The sequence below is a fragment of the Tupaia chinensis genome, unplaced genomic scaffold (assembly GCF_000334495.1).
Source record: "Tupaia chinensis unplaced genomic scaffold, TupChi_1.0 Scaffold144346_1, whole genome shotgun sequence".
Lineage (NCBI taxonomy): Eukaryota > Metazoa > Chordata > Mammalia > Scandentia > Tupaiidae > Tupaia > Tupaia belangeri.
This window is the reverse complement of record NW_006204205.1, coordinates 4,832,196-4,849,184: the sequence shown is the minus strand read 5'-3', so window position 1 is coordinate 4,849,184 and position 16,989 is coordinate 4,832,196. Positions and strand designations below refer to the sequence as shown.

At 37.7% G+C, this 16,989-nt stretch overlaps 1 protein-coding gene and 1 pseudogene across 3 annotated transcripts in view; both read right to left on the bottom strand.

The window, feature by feature from the left end:
* Positions 1 to 16,989, bottom strand: part of FNIP1 (folliculin interacting protein 1) — a gene marked incomplete at its 5' end in the record, with an annotated part of 96,307 nt that overhangs the window by 59,919 nt on the left and 19,399 nt on the right. For all 3 annotated transcript variants that reach the window (XM_014583572.2, XM_014583574.2, XM_014583573.2), the window contains 3 exon segments: positions 3,439 to 3,530; positions 7,147 to 7,221; positions 7,547 to 7,647. In XM_014583572.2, the coding sequence (XP_014439058.1) occupies positions 3,439 to 3,530; positions 7,147 to 7,221; positions 7,547 to 7,647 (268 nt within the window).
* Positions 12,040 to 13,654, bottom strand: LOC102472847 (T-complex protein 1 subunit zeta pseudogene; annotated as a pseudogene).

Below are 16,989 nucleotides of genomic sequence, written 5' to 3'. Positions count from 1 at the left end.
AGCCCACGTGTAGAAGACAGAAAAGCCTGAAGAAGGAAACTGGACCTCTGAAACACTGCTTAGAAGAAAAGTATACACCTCTGAGAAACCACCTTTTCAAATTTACAGGAGTAAGACAAAACTTGGATTATCTTAACACTTTTATTATGTTACAGCAGCTACCACTACAAGACACCTATTGATCCAACCATAATGAATATCTTCCCTTGGATATCCCATTAATACCACCAATTAAACATGCTTGATCCTAAAATCATCAATTCTAATTTCTTCTATTCCTCAGTGGATAGCAGCAATATCCATGCAATTCACATCCAATAGCAAAGAGTCACCCCAATTCACCCTTTTCCTTCACCTCTTCTATCTAGTTACCTAATCCTGTCCATTCTATTTCCCCCAATGAATCTCTCAAAATTCTCTATCCCCACAAACATAATCTAGGTCACCATCATATCATTTGACTATACTGGAAACAGACCAATAGAATATGTACAGGTATATATAAAATATTTATTATGGGAATCAGCTCACAAGATTATGTGTTTATGGCAGCTGAGAAGTCCTACAAAGGGCCACCAGCAAGTTGGAGATCCTGGGATTCTGGTAGTGAAGATCAGACCAGGTCCTAAGGCCTCAGAGGCAGGGAACCTGATGATATAACTTACAGTCTCAGGATAAAAGCCTGAGACCCAGGTGAGGGTGAGGGGATTGGCATGAGTCATGGAGTCCAAAGGCAGACAAGTTCTGACATCTGAGATGAGAAGAAGTCTATCTTACTCTCTCTCTCTTTCTCTCTCTAGAGAGAGAGACCCATTCCTTTTCTACACTTACTCTCCAGGACCCTTGTTTCATGTACACATACATTTAGGGATAATCTTCTACATCTAGGCATCACATTAATCCTTCTGGCAACATGCCTATGGTCACATACAGAGTAATACTTTTCTAGGTGTTTGTTAAGTCTAGTCAAGTTGACACCCCAAAGGAACTATTATACCCTCTCCTTAGTGTTAACTGTACAAAGCATAAATAAGTTCAAATTCCTCAGTGTGGCCCACAGTACCTTTTGTGATCTGGTTCTTTTCAATTCTTTATTTCTTTTCATTTCTTTTACTCCCAAGTTTGCACTCCACTCTGATTTATTCACATTCTTTCCATACTCCCTGATCTTTTGTCCCTAAGTCTGTATACATACCATTGCTTCTGCCTAGGACATTTCTTTCTCCAGCTTCTGGCTAAACCTTCACATTTAAGTCTTATGTTCTCAAAAGTGCTTTTCTTGACTCTCCATAACTGAATTATGTCCTTCTCATTTTTATCACACCCTGTTTTTAACCTTACCCAAGAATTCATTGTAGTATACTATAACTGTTTTACCTTTATAATTCTCACTAACTATAAGTCCACTGAGGCAGGAACCAGAGGTTTGCCACTATGGTAGCTTTTGGGCCTAGCAGAATGCTAGGCATATTACAGGTGCTCAATAAGTATTTGTTGACTGATTGACTAGAAATGTAAAGAAATTAAGAAAATATGTCCAAATAACTTTGTATTACAATTAACAGACTATTAAGAGGGCCAAATAGCAGTGCAGCGATATTACAACACTTTGCGTGGCTGACCTGCATGGGAAGGTTCCAGGCTCATGTTTGGAGACCTTCCTGAATATACACATACAGTGTGCCCATGATCCAGAGCTAGTGAACCTGGGGATAAATTAAGGTATGGGGACCCTGTTGACAATATCCTCTCTCACTCTTTGTCCACCCCTCCCTCTCTCCCATACCCCTTTTCTCTTCTCCCTCTCCTAGAGGAAAAAAATAAAGAAACTTTAAAAGGGGAGCTAAGGTGGGAGAGTGCAAGTAAAAGCTGCTCATTATTTAAAGTCTGTATTTTGTTAAAGGGATTCATTTGCTACTCTACATTTAAACAGAATAAGTGTATTTAACTTCTATATTATAATTTATTTTTTAAGTGATAAATTGTACTCATTTTTATTTGTATTATTAAAATGAATAGCTTTAGAATAAACCCCTTCAGTTTTGGAAAATGTCAAATTATAAACGAAAGTGGTTCAGTTACTTCTACATTTTTACTTTATTAAAATCAGTGAAAGAATCAAATAAAAAAAGTAAAAATATTTTTTATAAAATACACACACATTATAAAATTTTTATATAATTTTTATAAAATACACACACTTAACAGTGTCAATAGCCCACAAGAGTACTTAATAAATGGTTGCTTATTTGAATAAATAAGAATTATAAAAAGCAATTAATAGAATGCAGTATGTCAGCATTTCAGAAAGGTTTACAGGAAAATGGAATTGAAATATGAGTTTATTTTGGTGCAAAAAAAAGAGATATTCACGCGAAGTTTTTCTCTAACATACACTTCCCATAAATTTTTGAAGACCTCCCTATAACTAATAAAATATTCACTGAAATTACTCATAGAAATTCATACTAAACAGGGAATGAGAGAAATATTCATACTATCCTAATTTCTGTCTACTCCCTGAATTACTACAGTCATGGCACATTTTTGAATAGAAAAACATTAAAAAATACATCATGACTTTTCCAATGATGCAATGGTCAGCAATAATTTAGGTGAGGACCCTAGGACAAATGACCAGACATTTTGGAAACATGTTTAAAATGTTGAACTTTGGAATAGACAATGGTATGGCAGTAAAATTAACACTCTGCAAGGCAGACACAGAAAAGGGTTGCAGGTTTGTATCCATAGACCTGCTTGAGTATGCTGGGCAAGCTTGTGCCCATGATCTAGGGCTGGCTGGGGGTGGATCAAGGTACTGAGACCCTATGGGGTACTGTACCACTTACTCTCCTACTCATAGAATAAATTAAAAAAAAAAATTGATCACAACTTTAAAAAATTGAACTTAAACAACAACACTGACTATTAGCTAACCAAATTACTAAATCACTGTTATTCAATAAATTTTTTAAGGAATATTAAATTTTGAATATCTGCTCATCTGAATTATAGGTCACAAAAACAGAATGAGACCATTTTTTAATTACTTTGATAGTTTAGAAAAAGGAAATTGAGAGAGTATAATATAAGTCTTCCTCAGCTGAAATATTCAAAAGGGCTAAAAAGGGCTTTTCATATCAATGACAGTACCTTTCAAAGATGCATCAACTTTAAAAGCAAAAGACAATAAAGAGAAATTAGAAATATCTTCAGTTCTCCTTTTCTGATATATAAAACAAATACTGTGCTCAAATATTTTTTAAAAAATGTTTTCCAAATAATACAAATGTTATATATACTTGCAACTTAAATGCCTTTTCCACTTACAGTATTTTAAATTCTTTGGTCTTAGATCTAAATTATAAAATACCTTCAAACCTTTCCTATACTGTTAATACCTTTTAAATGTATAAAATCAAAGGAGTCATTTACCTATATTTCCAAGTAGTCCATTAATTACTGTGTTATTATCAGCCTTTAATGTATTGCTGTCCTGATTTATGAATTCAAGACTGTCTTGCAACCTAGGGAGGGGAAGAAAGAAACAGATTCCAAATTCATTTGTTTTTTAAAAGGCAACTGTTTGTATATCCCAATGAAATTTAAGTAGACAACAGTTTTGTTTTTGTTTTGTTTTGTTTTGTGTTCATTTTGCTAGAGAGCACTTGCGCTCACATAGAGAGACAGGAAGGGAGAGAGAAAGCACCCTCTAAAGGGCACGGTCACACTGAAATCTCTTCTCTATTTCTCCGTCCTGTCAGGATTTGGGGCACACACGCACGTGCACTGTTTTCAAGTTGTCAGGGCTGGGATTCAAACCATGCAGTCAACCATTTGGGATCTAACTCTGTTAACCACCTGGCCACAAAATAGTTTTCACATATAAGTTTATTAGTACTATAAATCAAAGGGTTGATAAATTACAGCCTAGGGACCAAATCCAGCCTGCTGTCTCTTCTCTTTCTTAAAAAACAATTATTTAACTTATTTATTTTAATTTGACCATCCATGAAAGAGAGGGAGACAAAAAGAGAAGAAAAAGAAAAAGAGAGAGAGAAAAAGAGAAGCAGGGAAAGTGAGAAAGCAAGCCGCCAGGTCTGGGACTTGAACTGTGGTCAGCCATGTGGGAGTCCACGCCTTAATCACCACACCACCTGTCAGTCTCCCTGCTGCCTCTTCTTACGAAATTTTTCTTGTTACCTTGTTTTTGTTCTTGAGAGGCAGGCTCTAGCTATGTTGCTGAGGCTGGACTCTGACTTCTGAGCTTCCTACCTCATCCTTATAACTGGGAATACACACTTATGGTAGGAAATGATTTGTAAACACAAGTTTTATTGGAAAACAGCTGAGCCCATTTGTCTGTGTATCATCTATTGCTGTTTCTATACTACAATGGTAGCACTGAATACCTACAACACACTGCCTGGCTCACAAAGCCAAAAATATATCTAGCCTTTTACAGAAAAAAGTCACTGACCCTGATTTAAACTACAAAGATTTTCTCTCATATTTTGGATCTGAAAATACTTTCTTAACATCTGCCACATAAAAAAAGGAGGAAAAGAGGAGGAAGAGAAGGTACAGGAAAAAGACAGGGAGATGGGGACCAGAGGTGGCTTGGTGGTTAAATAATAATAATAATATTAATAATAATAATAATAATAATAAATAAAAATAGTAATTCTTTAAAAAAATAAAAAAGACAGGGAGATGGAGAAAGAGAAGAAAAATCAACCAAATATCCAAAAACCATCTTTAGTATACATATTAAAAATGGCCAGGCTGGGGGCCAGCAGGTAGTATGACAGTTAAGGTGACAGATTCCCATAAGGCCAACTGCAGTTTGAGTCCTGAATCTGGTGGCTTGAAAATCATGTTGGACACGTGTGCCCAAAATCCTGACAGGAGAAGGGAGGAAATGGGTTTGCAGCGTGGCCATCTCCATAGGGGATGATTCTCTCTGTCCCCCTCTGTCTTTCTCTGACAAGTGCAAGTGACACACTGCAAAAAAAGAAAAAAGAAAAGAAAGAAAAGTTAGACCCATACTTCTGGCCTGTGGTTAAGGGAAGCCATAGCCCACATGGCCGACCATGATCTAATTCCCAGCCTCAGTAGTTTGAAAGGCACAGTGAGTGCCTGTGCATGTATGCCCAGAATCCCATGACAATGAAGAAATGCAAGAGGATGAAGAAATGGAGGAAAAAAGATTGCAATGTAATCATGCCCCATTGCAGAGTGCTAACTCTCCCTTCTCTCTGTTTCTGTTTCTCTCTCTGGCAAGCATGTACCCTCGGGCAACTTAAATAAATTAAAAATTTAAAAATGGCCTCTTACTTTAGTAAATCTTTCAGAGCAAAAATAAAATCACTTTATGCTTTTAGGACAAAGTAACCTTTCTAGAGATTATAAGAATTATTGGTTAGTGGGGACCAGCAGGTGGCGTGGTGGTTAAGGCGCTGGACACTCCCACTTGGTTAACCAGGGTTTGAGTCCTGAATCTGGTGGCTTGCTTTCTCACTTCCTCTCTCTCTCACTCTTACCCTCTGTCTCCCTCTGGTCAAATTTAAAAAAAAAAAAATAATAATAATAATAAATAAAATAAATAATTATTTAGGAAAAAAAGAATGATTGGTTAGACCTTAGAAAAGATAAAAAAACTGAGGTGATTATACCTTAAACCAGTCATTCTAATACAGGACCTTTAATTTCTACTCAAGTATTACACTTTTGAGTTAACATTTTTGGCAGGATCACTCCTGTAGTGCATTAGCTAAAGGCAGAGGAGGTAGGATTCCACATGACCAACTAAGGTTCAAATCCCTACCATGTGCTGGGAACGAGAGCATGTGCTCAGGACCTTGACAGGATGGAGAATTGGAGGAAAAAGTACTACAGCGTAACCAGGCCCTATTGGGAGGTGCTTTCTCCTTCTCTTCTCCCTTCCTCCCCTCCCTCTCCCTATTTCTTCTTACGTGCTTGCTCTGTCAAGAATGAAAGGAAAAAAAAAATTGTTGGCATCAAGATTTTTTTCAAGTTTCCAAAATTTTTAAAGAAAATCCCCTGCTGGGGACCAGCAGTTAGCGTAATGGCTATGTCGCTGGACTCCCAACCGCGGTTTGCATCAATGGACCCAGTGGCTTAAAACTCACGCCGGGCGCGTGTGCAAGCATGCCCAAGATCCCGAGAGGAGAACAGAGGAGAAGGGATTGCGGTGTGGCCATCCCCCCGGGGGGTGATTTCTCGGATTCTGTCTCTGTCTGTCTGGCGAGCGCACGCGCCCTATAGCGAAAAACCTCTCAAAAAAAAAAAAAAAAAGGAAAAGAAAGAAAAGAAAAGAAAAAAGAAAATCTCCCCCTTTCCTTCTCTTCCTAAAAGAAATAAAAAAGAGCTATGGGCATTAGGAATTCGGCTAGTACAACTCCTTATGTCCTCAAAAAAAAAAAAAAAAAACAAACAGAAGTCTTTTTAAGGCATTAGCGATTAAAGGAAGTTCAACAGAATTTCTGTAAATCAGAGTACTACTTACTACTTCCTGATGTGTTAGGCCTTGGCTTATCCCCAGGGACTCTGGTTAGCCAATGAGCCCTATTCTGCTATGGTATCTCTGGGGTCTACTATTGCCTAGTCCTAGTCCAAGTACTTACTTAAGTAGATTTTAGTACATGGACAATGTACCTGACACCTTCCCTCATTTCAGCTTCACTATTCTAATCTTGGCAGCAACAGCTCACACTACTTCTGTAGCTATTATAATATAGTATATATATTATATATTATACCCATACGGCTGACTCAGCCACTCCTATCTACAGGGTTAATTCTACAGGGGATATGAAAACCGAAGCACACAACCCTACAGATGCTAACTCAGCATGGCATTGCAAAACTGAAAATTAACATTATTAACCTAAGACGGAAATGCATTCAACATTTTACTTACAGCTTATAGAGAGCTAAAGAAATGGAAACTACATGTCCTGTTTTTCAACTAAACACCAAGATAATCTGGCCTCCATGAACTTTCAAACTTAAGAAAAGGTATTAAATCTAAATTTGTACTGCAATTCTAAAAGCAGTTTGTTAAGCTTTCATACTTCACACGTCTTTAATACATGTTCCCCTGTATCAACAAGCACTTACGTATTGAGACTTCCACAGATACTGCTACCAGTCCGTGCAGTAAAAACTTTACTGAGCATGAGCTGTGGAGGAGAACTATGAAAAAAAAAGATACTGCTACCAGTCCGTGCAGTAAAAACTTCACTGAGCAGAAGCTGTGGAGGAGAACTATGAAAAAAAAAAGAAGATCAGAGATCAAAACTAAAATACAATGACCTTTTTGGTTTATTATAAATAAAAGTCTCTAAATTATAGGAACTTCACTGAAGAGTTCTAAGAGCTATAAAATGTCTTTATAATAGAAGAATATCATGAATTACCTAACATGTTGAATGTGAGCACAGATCATATGAAATTCTCTCAACTACAAAAAAATTGAATATCTAAAAATATTCATTTACAAGAATCAAAAACTTCTCACCGGATCTGATGAATTTTTAAAGTGGATCCTTTGTAGCTCATGGCTACTGAGCCAAACATCATCTCTCCAAGCATATTGGCATCAGAAGAGCACCGAGAACCCTAAGCAGTAATTACAACATTAACAAAACTGTAGAATCTAAAACTTTATTACTATTTCAAATATTGGTTTTTATTAAAAAGTCCTTTGGCATTTTTACTCTACATTAAACATTTTAATCCTACATTGTATATACTTTTTTGAAACTTGATGTTCTTTATTTTACAATGTCTTGTAAAGCCATATTGTTACACAAAGATTTAATTCATTTCTTCTAGAAGTTCCACAGTATTTTAATGTATAAAAATACCCCAGAGTTGGGGCTAGCAGGTGGCACAGTGATTAAGGTATTGGACTCCCATATGGCAATCTGCAGTTCAAGTCTGGGACCTGGAGGCTCTAAAATCACATCAGGTCCATGTGCATGCATGCCCAAAATACCAGAGAATGGAGAAGAAGGGATTGTGGCATGATCATCCCCTGGGAGTGATTTCTCACTTTCCCTATCACTGTCTCTCTCTCTCTGGCAAACACACACACCCTGTGGCAAAAAAACTAAAACAAAGAAAGAAAGAAAAAAAGAAAATGCTCCAGAGTTTCTCTGCCAATTGTCTTTATAGATGATGAGCAGTTAGGTCACTCCAATGTTTTTACTACTATAAATAATGCTCGGATATGTACTAGCAATCATATATTATACATACGCAATTATTTCTCCTGAACAGATAATAAGCAGAATTCACTGAACATGTAGAAGAATTTTTACTATTCTTGTAGAAAAGAGACCTATTTGGGTTGGTTATTATATCTATTTATACCTATTTTTTGTGTTATTTATTTATTCAGGTTTTTACCATAGGGAACATGTGCTTGCTGGAGAGACAAAGAGAGAGAGAAGGAAAGTGAAAAATCAGCCCCCAGGAGGGGTGGCTATACTGAAATTACCTTCCCCCCATCTCCACTCAGGATTTCGGGCACACATACACACACACATTCACATCCAGTGTAATTTTCAAGCTGCTGGTTCTGGGACTCAAACCAAGGTCACTGATGTGGAAGTCCAGTGTCTTTAGCACCACGCAACCTACTGATCCCTATTTTGTGTTTCTTTGTGTTTTTAAAGACTAATTTCTAATCTACAGATTCAATATAATCCCTATCAAAATCCTAGTGGTATTTTTTTTAAGAAAATAAAAAAACATTCTAAAATTCATATGAAAGCACAAAAGATCACAAATATCCAAATCAACCTTGAGAAAGAAAAACCAAGTTGGACATATCACACTTTCTGACTTCAGATTACATTACAAAGCTACAATAATCAAAACAGGTATTAAGAATAAATAAAAAGGCAGTCTCTTCAACAAATGCTTTTGGAAAAACTGAATATCCACATGCAAAAGAATGAAACAGGATCTTTAACATCATACACAAAAATTAACTCACAGTAGATCAAAGACTTAAATGTAAGATCCAAAACTATAAAATCCTAGAAGAAAACACAAGGTTTTGAAAGCTTCATAACATTGGTTTTGGCAGTAACTTTATAAATATGACCAAAAGCACAAGAAACAAAAGAAAAATTAAAAAGAAAGAAAGAAAACCACGACTACATCGAAGTGGACAAGCTTCTGTACAGCAAAGGAAACAATCAAGAGGGTGAAATAGCAACCTATGGAATAGAAGAAAATATTTGCAAACCAAATATCTGACTGGAGTATAATCTCCAAAATATTTGAGGAACTCCTTCCCTACAACTCTATAGTAAAAAAACTTAATAATCCAACTTTAAGAAGGACTAAGAACTCTAGCAGACATTTCTCCAAAGAAGAGACACAAATGACCAACAGGTATGTGAAAAAATTCTCAGTGTTATTAACATTAGAAAAGTGCTTTCTCAACTCTCTCCACTCCTTACCCCCAGTGAGCACACACTCCTTTATTATTTTTTAAAAATTATTAATAAATAATAAATTAATTAATAATTAAGGAAAAAACAATGAGATACACCTGTCAGGCTGGCTACTATTAAAAAAATGTCAGCAAGATGTAGAGAAATTGGAAACCTTGCACATTGTTGGTGAGAATGCAAAATGGTACATCTGTTAAAAAAAAAAAGCATTACCAATTCCTCTAAAAATTAAAAATAGAATTACCATATGATCTAGCAATCATAATTGCTGAGCATTTATGCAAAAGAACTGACAACAGGGTTTCTTTTCTGAAATATTTTATTTAACTTTATTTATTTATTTATTTATTTACTTATTTATTTTTAATTTGACCAGAGAGACAGCAAGAACAAAAGAATGAGAGAGAGAGAAAAAATGAGAAAGCAAGCTGCCGGGCCTGGGACTTAAACCACAGTTGGCTATGTGGGAGTTCAGCATCCTTAACTACCACACCACCTGCAGGCCCCCTCAGATCAAGATTTCAAAGAGACACTAATATACCTATGTTCATTTCAACACTATTCACAACAAACATGATGTGGAAACAACTCTAAATGTCCACTGGAAGACTAATGGATTGGGAAAATGTGGTAGCGTCATACCACATAATGTTTTGGTCAACAAAGAACTGCATTTACAACAGTGGTCACTTAGATTATGCCATATAGCCTAGATGCGTATTAGGCTACACATTAAATTATGCTCTATGATGTTTGCATGACAACGAAATCATCTAACTATGCATTTCTCAAAACACACTCCCCTGTTACGTAACATAAGCCTATGAATACATACAATGAAATACCACTCGGCCTTTAAAAAGAAGGAAATTCTGCAATATGTGACAACATTGTTAAATCTCTAAGAGAGGTTTTTGCTATAGGGTGCACGTACTCTCCACAGAAATGGAGCCAGAAAGTGAGAAAACACCCCCCAGCAGGGATAGCCACACTGCAATCCCTTCTCCATTCTCCTCTCAGCATTTTGGGCATGCACATACACAAGTGCCTGGCATGAGTTTTAAGCCACTGGGTACAGGACTCAAATCATGGACTACTTCAAAGGAACCCAATGACAAAAACATTACGCCATCTGCTGTTCCCTATACTGTTAAATCTTAAGAACATAATGATAAATAAAATAAACCAGTCACAGAAAGACAAATCCTATAATATTCTACTTAAAAAGAGATCTCCAAAACAATCACAAAATCTTAGACACAAAGAATAGAATGCTGGTTAGGGTTTTGAGGTGGGTAGAGAGAAATGAGGAGTTACAAATCAAGTGATATTAAGTTTCAATAAAACAATTCAAATAAGTTCTAGAGTTTTGCTGTACAACACTACAAATAGTCAACAATATTGTGCAACCAAAAATTTAAGAGGATATAGTAAGTGTCCTTTCCACAACAATAATAAAAAAATTATTCAAAACATTAGAATGTCTTTTTTTCTTTTCTTTCTATTTTTTAAAGTTTCAACTTAGTATTTATTGCACACTCACTGTAGTCAACTGTTGAGCAATCAAAATGCAAGCTTGGTAACACACAACAACTTCACTTTCATGGACTGTAGAGATATTCCAATTGTATAAAACAATTTTGTGGAAACATAGGAGAGAATAATAATTTGGGTTGGGGGAAAAAGGACACTAAAGGGTTATAGATATTTTGCAGAAGCAAAAAGCTCAGAGGCTTGAAAATATGGTCAGGCTTTAAAATCTCACATTTCACCTAATAACCATAGTAGCCCTTAGTCATCATGCTCTCAGCCATTTTTTACCAGGACCTCCATTTCTATTTTTGTCATGTGATATTTGGAGCTCCCTCAACTCCTACTAGTGTAGTTCATTTGTCTTCCTATCTCCTACAACTGAACTTTTCTAGGGGAACAATTTAGCTATTTCAAAAGCATGAAAGGTCCAATTTTATTCATAGGAATTGATACTAAGGACAATGGGGATGCTTTCAAAAAAAGATTTTTTTTGGAGAGGTTTTCGCTATAGGGCGCGTGCGCTTGCCAGACAGAGAGAGACATAGAGACAGAAAGCGAGAAATCACCCCCTGGGGGGATGGCCATGCCGCAATCCCTTCTCCTCCATTCTCCTCTTGGGATCTCGGGCACGCACGCACACGTGCCCGGCATGAGTTTTAAGCCACCGGGTCCAGGACGCAAACCGCGGTCGACTATGTAGGAGTCCCGCAACATAGCCATTACGCTAACTGCTGGTCCCCAAAATCTTAAATTATTAACTCCTATTAGGAAAAAATTCTAAATACAATGCTTAGGAACTGAGATCTGTTGGGTATTTTAAAGTAATCAATAAGAAATTATTAAGCAATTAAAATTCGTTTTTCAAGGAATATTTAATAATATGGTAAATAACATATGCTTATCATGTAATTTTATGTCACTTTAGCTGAAAGCAAGCATGCTGTTCACTGGGTAAAAAGGAGTTGGTTTGTTTATACTTCAGTGCAATTTTTAAAAATACTGTAATTATTCATTTCGCAACTCCAGAATTTGAATAGATGCCATAAAAATGTTCTCGTTTTTTATCATATGGGAAAGGAAAATTCCTTTGAATATTATTTGAAGCCTGGACAAAAGTCCGATAGCCATATTCCTCCAGATCACTCTGTAGAGTCTTAAAAATTGTGAAGAGACAGGGAAGCTTTAATTTAGCCTTTTAGAGAAGACATTCCAGCTTGCATGATCCATCAACAGGAGAATGTTGATGGCAATCACAGTGCAAGAGTGAAGAAGTTGTTTCTTTACACGATAGTTATCCCAATATGTCTACTTCTGCTGCTAACATTGGCTCACCTGTGTTCAAGTCTACACATACAAGTTGACCTGATTCTGAATGTTCTGCTTGAATTGTTTTTTTTTTAGAGGTTTTTGCTATAGGGCGCGTGCGCTCGCCAGACAGACAGAGAGAGAGAGAGAGAGACAGAAAGTGAGAAATCACCCCCAGGGGAGATGGCCACGCTGCAATCCCTTCTCCTCCATTCTCCTCTCGGGATCTTGGGCACGCACGCACACGCGCCCAGCATGAGTTTTAAGCCACCGGGTCCAGGACGGGAACCGCGGTCGACTACGTGGGAGTCCAGTGACATAGCCATTACGCTAACTGCTGGTCCCATGTTCTGGTTGAATTTTCAACGAATGTTTCCTGAAGGTCAAAACCAGAATTCTAAGCAAGAACTTTAGGAATAATGAGTAATGGATCCGCAAATATGTGGACTCCAAAGCTGGGTCCTGCCCTTTATACTTGACTTATGTTTAATCAGGGTTTCTGCCACATCCACTTCTACTGCACCAGGACCCGTAACCACACAGCCATCATCAATAGCATTTTTGACAGCCCTTAAAACCATCTCTTATTGCATCTTTGAATGAGTGTATGCTTGTTCAGTCCTTTGACCAATAACGTAACAGAATAAGGATTGTTACATTTCTAAATAAAGGTGAACTTCTCTTCTCCCAATGTGTACTCATACACAAGTCCTACATGTCCCAAGCAATCAGGATTTAGGATATCAAAAGAATTTAGAGCTACTGGAAGCAAGAGTCAGCCTCTCCATATTTCTCCTTTTAGCTCTATACAGAACTATGATGCTTTTCTTCTGCAAATGTGTTTAAGGAAAGGGGGGTAATTCCTTTTTGATTAGCAACAACAAATCCTTTATCTGAATCACCACAGGCATTTTTTTTTCAGTTATTATTTTTTTAACTCTATCTTCAATGAATTTCCTTTTAGTGTTTACTAGTTTTTCTCTTTCTTCTGCACCCTTGTAAAAACAAAGCCAGAATTCACTTCTGTTTTTTCATATTCTAACAACATACTGCTTGTGAGGATATACACATCTTCTGCACTTTTTTTCATTATCAGGATGTCATGCCCCATGGTCCAGAAAACAAGCCCTCTGATTAAGAAGCTTCTATCAGTTTCAGATTTATGTTTCATCTCCATGATCTCAACCATAAAGAGGTCAATAGGTTCATCTTGCTTTTTAATGGCCAAATGGAGTCCACTATGGCCTCTGTTAAGATATCTGCAAGTTCAGCATAAATTTTGGGACGAAGAGACATTCTTTTTTTTCTTTTTATGGAAAGGTTTTTGCTATAGGGCACGTGCGCTCACCAGAAAAACAGACAGAGACAGAGAGACAGAAAGCGAGAAATCACCCCCCAGGGGGAATGGCCACACCGCAATCTCTTCTCCATTCTCCTCTTGGGATCTTAGGCACGCATACACACCAGGTCCAGGACTCAAACCGCAGTCGACTACATGGGAGTCCAGAGACATAGCCATTACACTAAATGCTGGTCCCAGGATGAAGAGACATTCTGGCCACAGCTTTAAGTTTTTCCCTGTCCATTTCTCTGCTTACTTCGACTTATTCTTAAAACTAAGGGTCTTCTCCTTTGCAGTTTAAAATCCTTTGGTGATTATTCTGAGATGAAGACTTTCAGAAATGTAGAGATGTGCCTTTTTCAGCATATCTCCAACGATGAGGACACTGGAAGTAGTACCATCACCAGTTATGTCATCCTGGGCTGTTGCAACTTTTGTTATTTAAAAGGCAGTTGGGTGTTAAATTTGTATTTCATGAAGCAACACATTGTCAGCCAGAAATAAGCATCTTCATGGTGCCCTTAGGCCCCAAGTTGTTCTTCAGCACATCCTGCAGCCCCCCTCATTGCACTGATGTTGATCGCAAGCACTGCCGGGCTTAGGCTACCTCAGACCTGGGGTTCAGAGTCTTCAAGGCTACCAGAGCTGCCCCAGATAAGGAAGAGGAGGAAAGCCAATGTGCACAGTGCCCAGAGCCAGCTTGGCGTGGCCAGGAGGTGTTATCCAGGACTTCTGGCAGAATGTCTTGTTTTCAAAGAACTCCTGATTTAAAGTTATTCTTTTCTTCTTCTTTTTTTTTTTTTTCATTTTTTGGGGGGGAGGGGCATGTATTTCTTCCATGAGCAAGAGACAGAAAGACAGACAGCATCCTCAACAGGGTCTTGATACCACAATCCACCCCCAGTCTCCACCAGCCCCCAGATTATTGGTATATGACTGCCCAGCATATTCAGAGAGGTCTCCAGACTTGAATCATGAACCTTGCTACATTAGACTGTTTCATGCATTTTACCACTGTGCCACTGTGTGATCCACACTGGGATTCAAACTGAGGTCAGTATGTCGCTTCCACCTCTGCAGTCTGATCTGTTACTGACTGAACCACAGAGATTAGGCCAGAATAATTTAATGGTCAAGTATGTTTTCTTTTTCTTTCTTTCATTTGTTTTAAATTGGTGTAAATTTTACTTGGCAATGTAAACCTAAATTACTCAAGAGACTACTCTTATAAGCTCATTTTTGCTATAATGAGTCTAAATCCACCATTATTTTGACTAGAATTATTATTTCTTGGCACAGTGGTAAAATGCAACCACTCTATAAGGTTGACTCACCTGGGAAAAGGCTCTAGGTTTGCATCCAGTGACTTTCCTGAGTACCCGTGCATGCACCTGCCATGATCTGGGACTGCTGAGGCTGGGGGCCAATCATGGCATCAAAACCCACTCAAAGGTGTTGTCACACTCACTCAAAAAATAAATAAACCCTTAAAAAATCTTTAAAATTATTATTGCTTGCATTAACCAAGCTATGTTAATTTAAATACAGTAATAATAAATAGCTATTTAAATTTTATGAGTCCATATAGTTTGCTATTAAAGCTGTCTTTTCCTGCTCTAATATATACCAATTAGTTAAGACAAAGGTCACTAAAATGTTATATATTTTCATGTGACTAACTCACAATGAAAGTTACAATTTTAAAAACTGCTATTTATCATTGCTCCTTTTTTTAATGCCTTATTTAAAAGCTCTACTCTTTCCAAGTACTCGCTGCTGAAAGCAAATAATGTTATAGCCTGTATAACTCAACAATAATGTTGTCATTACCAAAAACCACATTTTATTAAGTGCAGAAATCTAGGCTATAATAATTCAATGTTTTTGTTTTTGTTTTTTTTAAAAAAGGCAAATCTCCAGGGATTCTAAGTCAAAATGAGATTATAATCACTCACTGCTTCAGAATTATTATTTTAAAAACCTTGTTTGGTTTGTATATTTTTTAAGATTTCATTTTATTGGAACCAGCAGATGGCATAACAGCTATGTTGCTGGACTCCTATGTAGTCAATTGAGGTTCAAGTCCCGGATCCGGTGGCATAAACTCATGCCGGGTGCATGTATGTGAGTGCCAGAGATCCTGAGAGGAGAATGGAGGAGAAGGGATTGCAGCGTAGCCATCCCCCCCTCCCCTCGGGGGTAATTTCTCACTTTCTGTCTCTCTCTCTCTCTCTCTCTCTGTCTTTCTGGAGAGTGCACGCACCCTATAGCAAAAACTCCTCCCCCCCCAATAATATTTAATATTATTTATTATTATTCTTATTTTTAATTTGACTAGAGAGAGAGAGAAAGTGAGAAAGCAAGCCTCCAGGTCCAGGACTTGAACTGAAGTTGGCCATGTGGGAGTCTAGTGCCTGAACCACCACACCACCTGCTGGCCCTGGATCAGTTTGTTTTTAATCACATAAAGAAAACAGGCACATCTTCACAACTGATCAAATTAGAAAACTTCTAAAACTGTACAGGTTGGCGTAAGTCAGGATGATGTTACATGGCATGGCGCTATTAGCAATATGCTAAGGTAAGCGTCTAAGGTGGAAAAGGAATAGGGAGAAGGGCATACACAGCATCTGAACTTTAGTAACATCAGAGTCCTTCACATATACTGTCTTATCAATAAGGTATAAGGATTAATTTTCACCAAAACACAATCATTTCATTAAAAAAATTAAAAAGTCCAAGATCTTACTTTGGCAATGTTAAATGTAAAATACTTTCATGCAAACTTGGATGACACAAATAAATTCACATTTGATGACCTTTGCTTAGCATGAAACCAAACAATGACGTTATGTCAAATGTAACAAGCTTATAGAGCAGTTCCTATGCAGCTACTGGTTTAATTATGTCATGTTACTTTTGGGGACCAACAGTTGGCGTAATGGTTATGTTGCTGAACTCCCATGTAGCCGACCGTGGTTCGATTCCTGGACCCAGTGGCTTAAACTCATGCTGGACAGGTGTGCATGTATGCCCAAGATCCCAAGAAGAGAATGGAGGAGAAGGGACTGCAGCGTGACCATCCCCCCAGGGGGTGATTTCTCGCTTTCTATCTCTCTGTCTCTCTCTTTTTGGCGAGTACACGCGCCCGATAGCAAAAACCTCTCCACACACACACACACACAAAAAAGTCATGTTACTTTTTTTTTTTGGAGAGATTTTCGCTATAGGGCGCGTGCGCTCGCCAGACAGAGAGAGACATAGAGACAGAAAGCGAGAAATCACCCCCCGGGGGGATGGTCACGCTGCAAT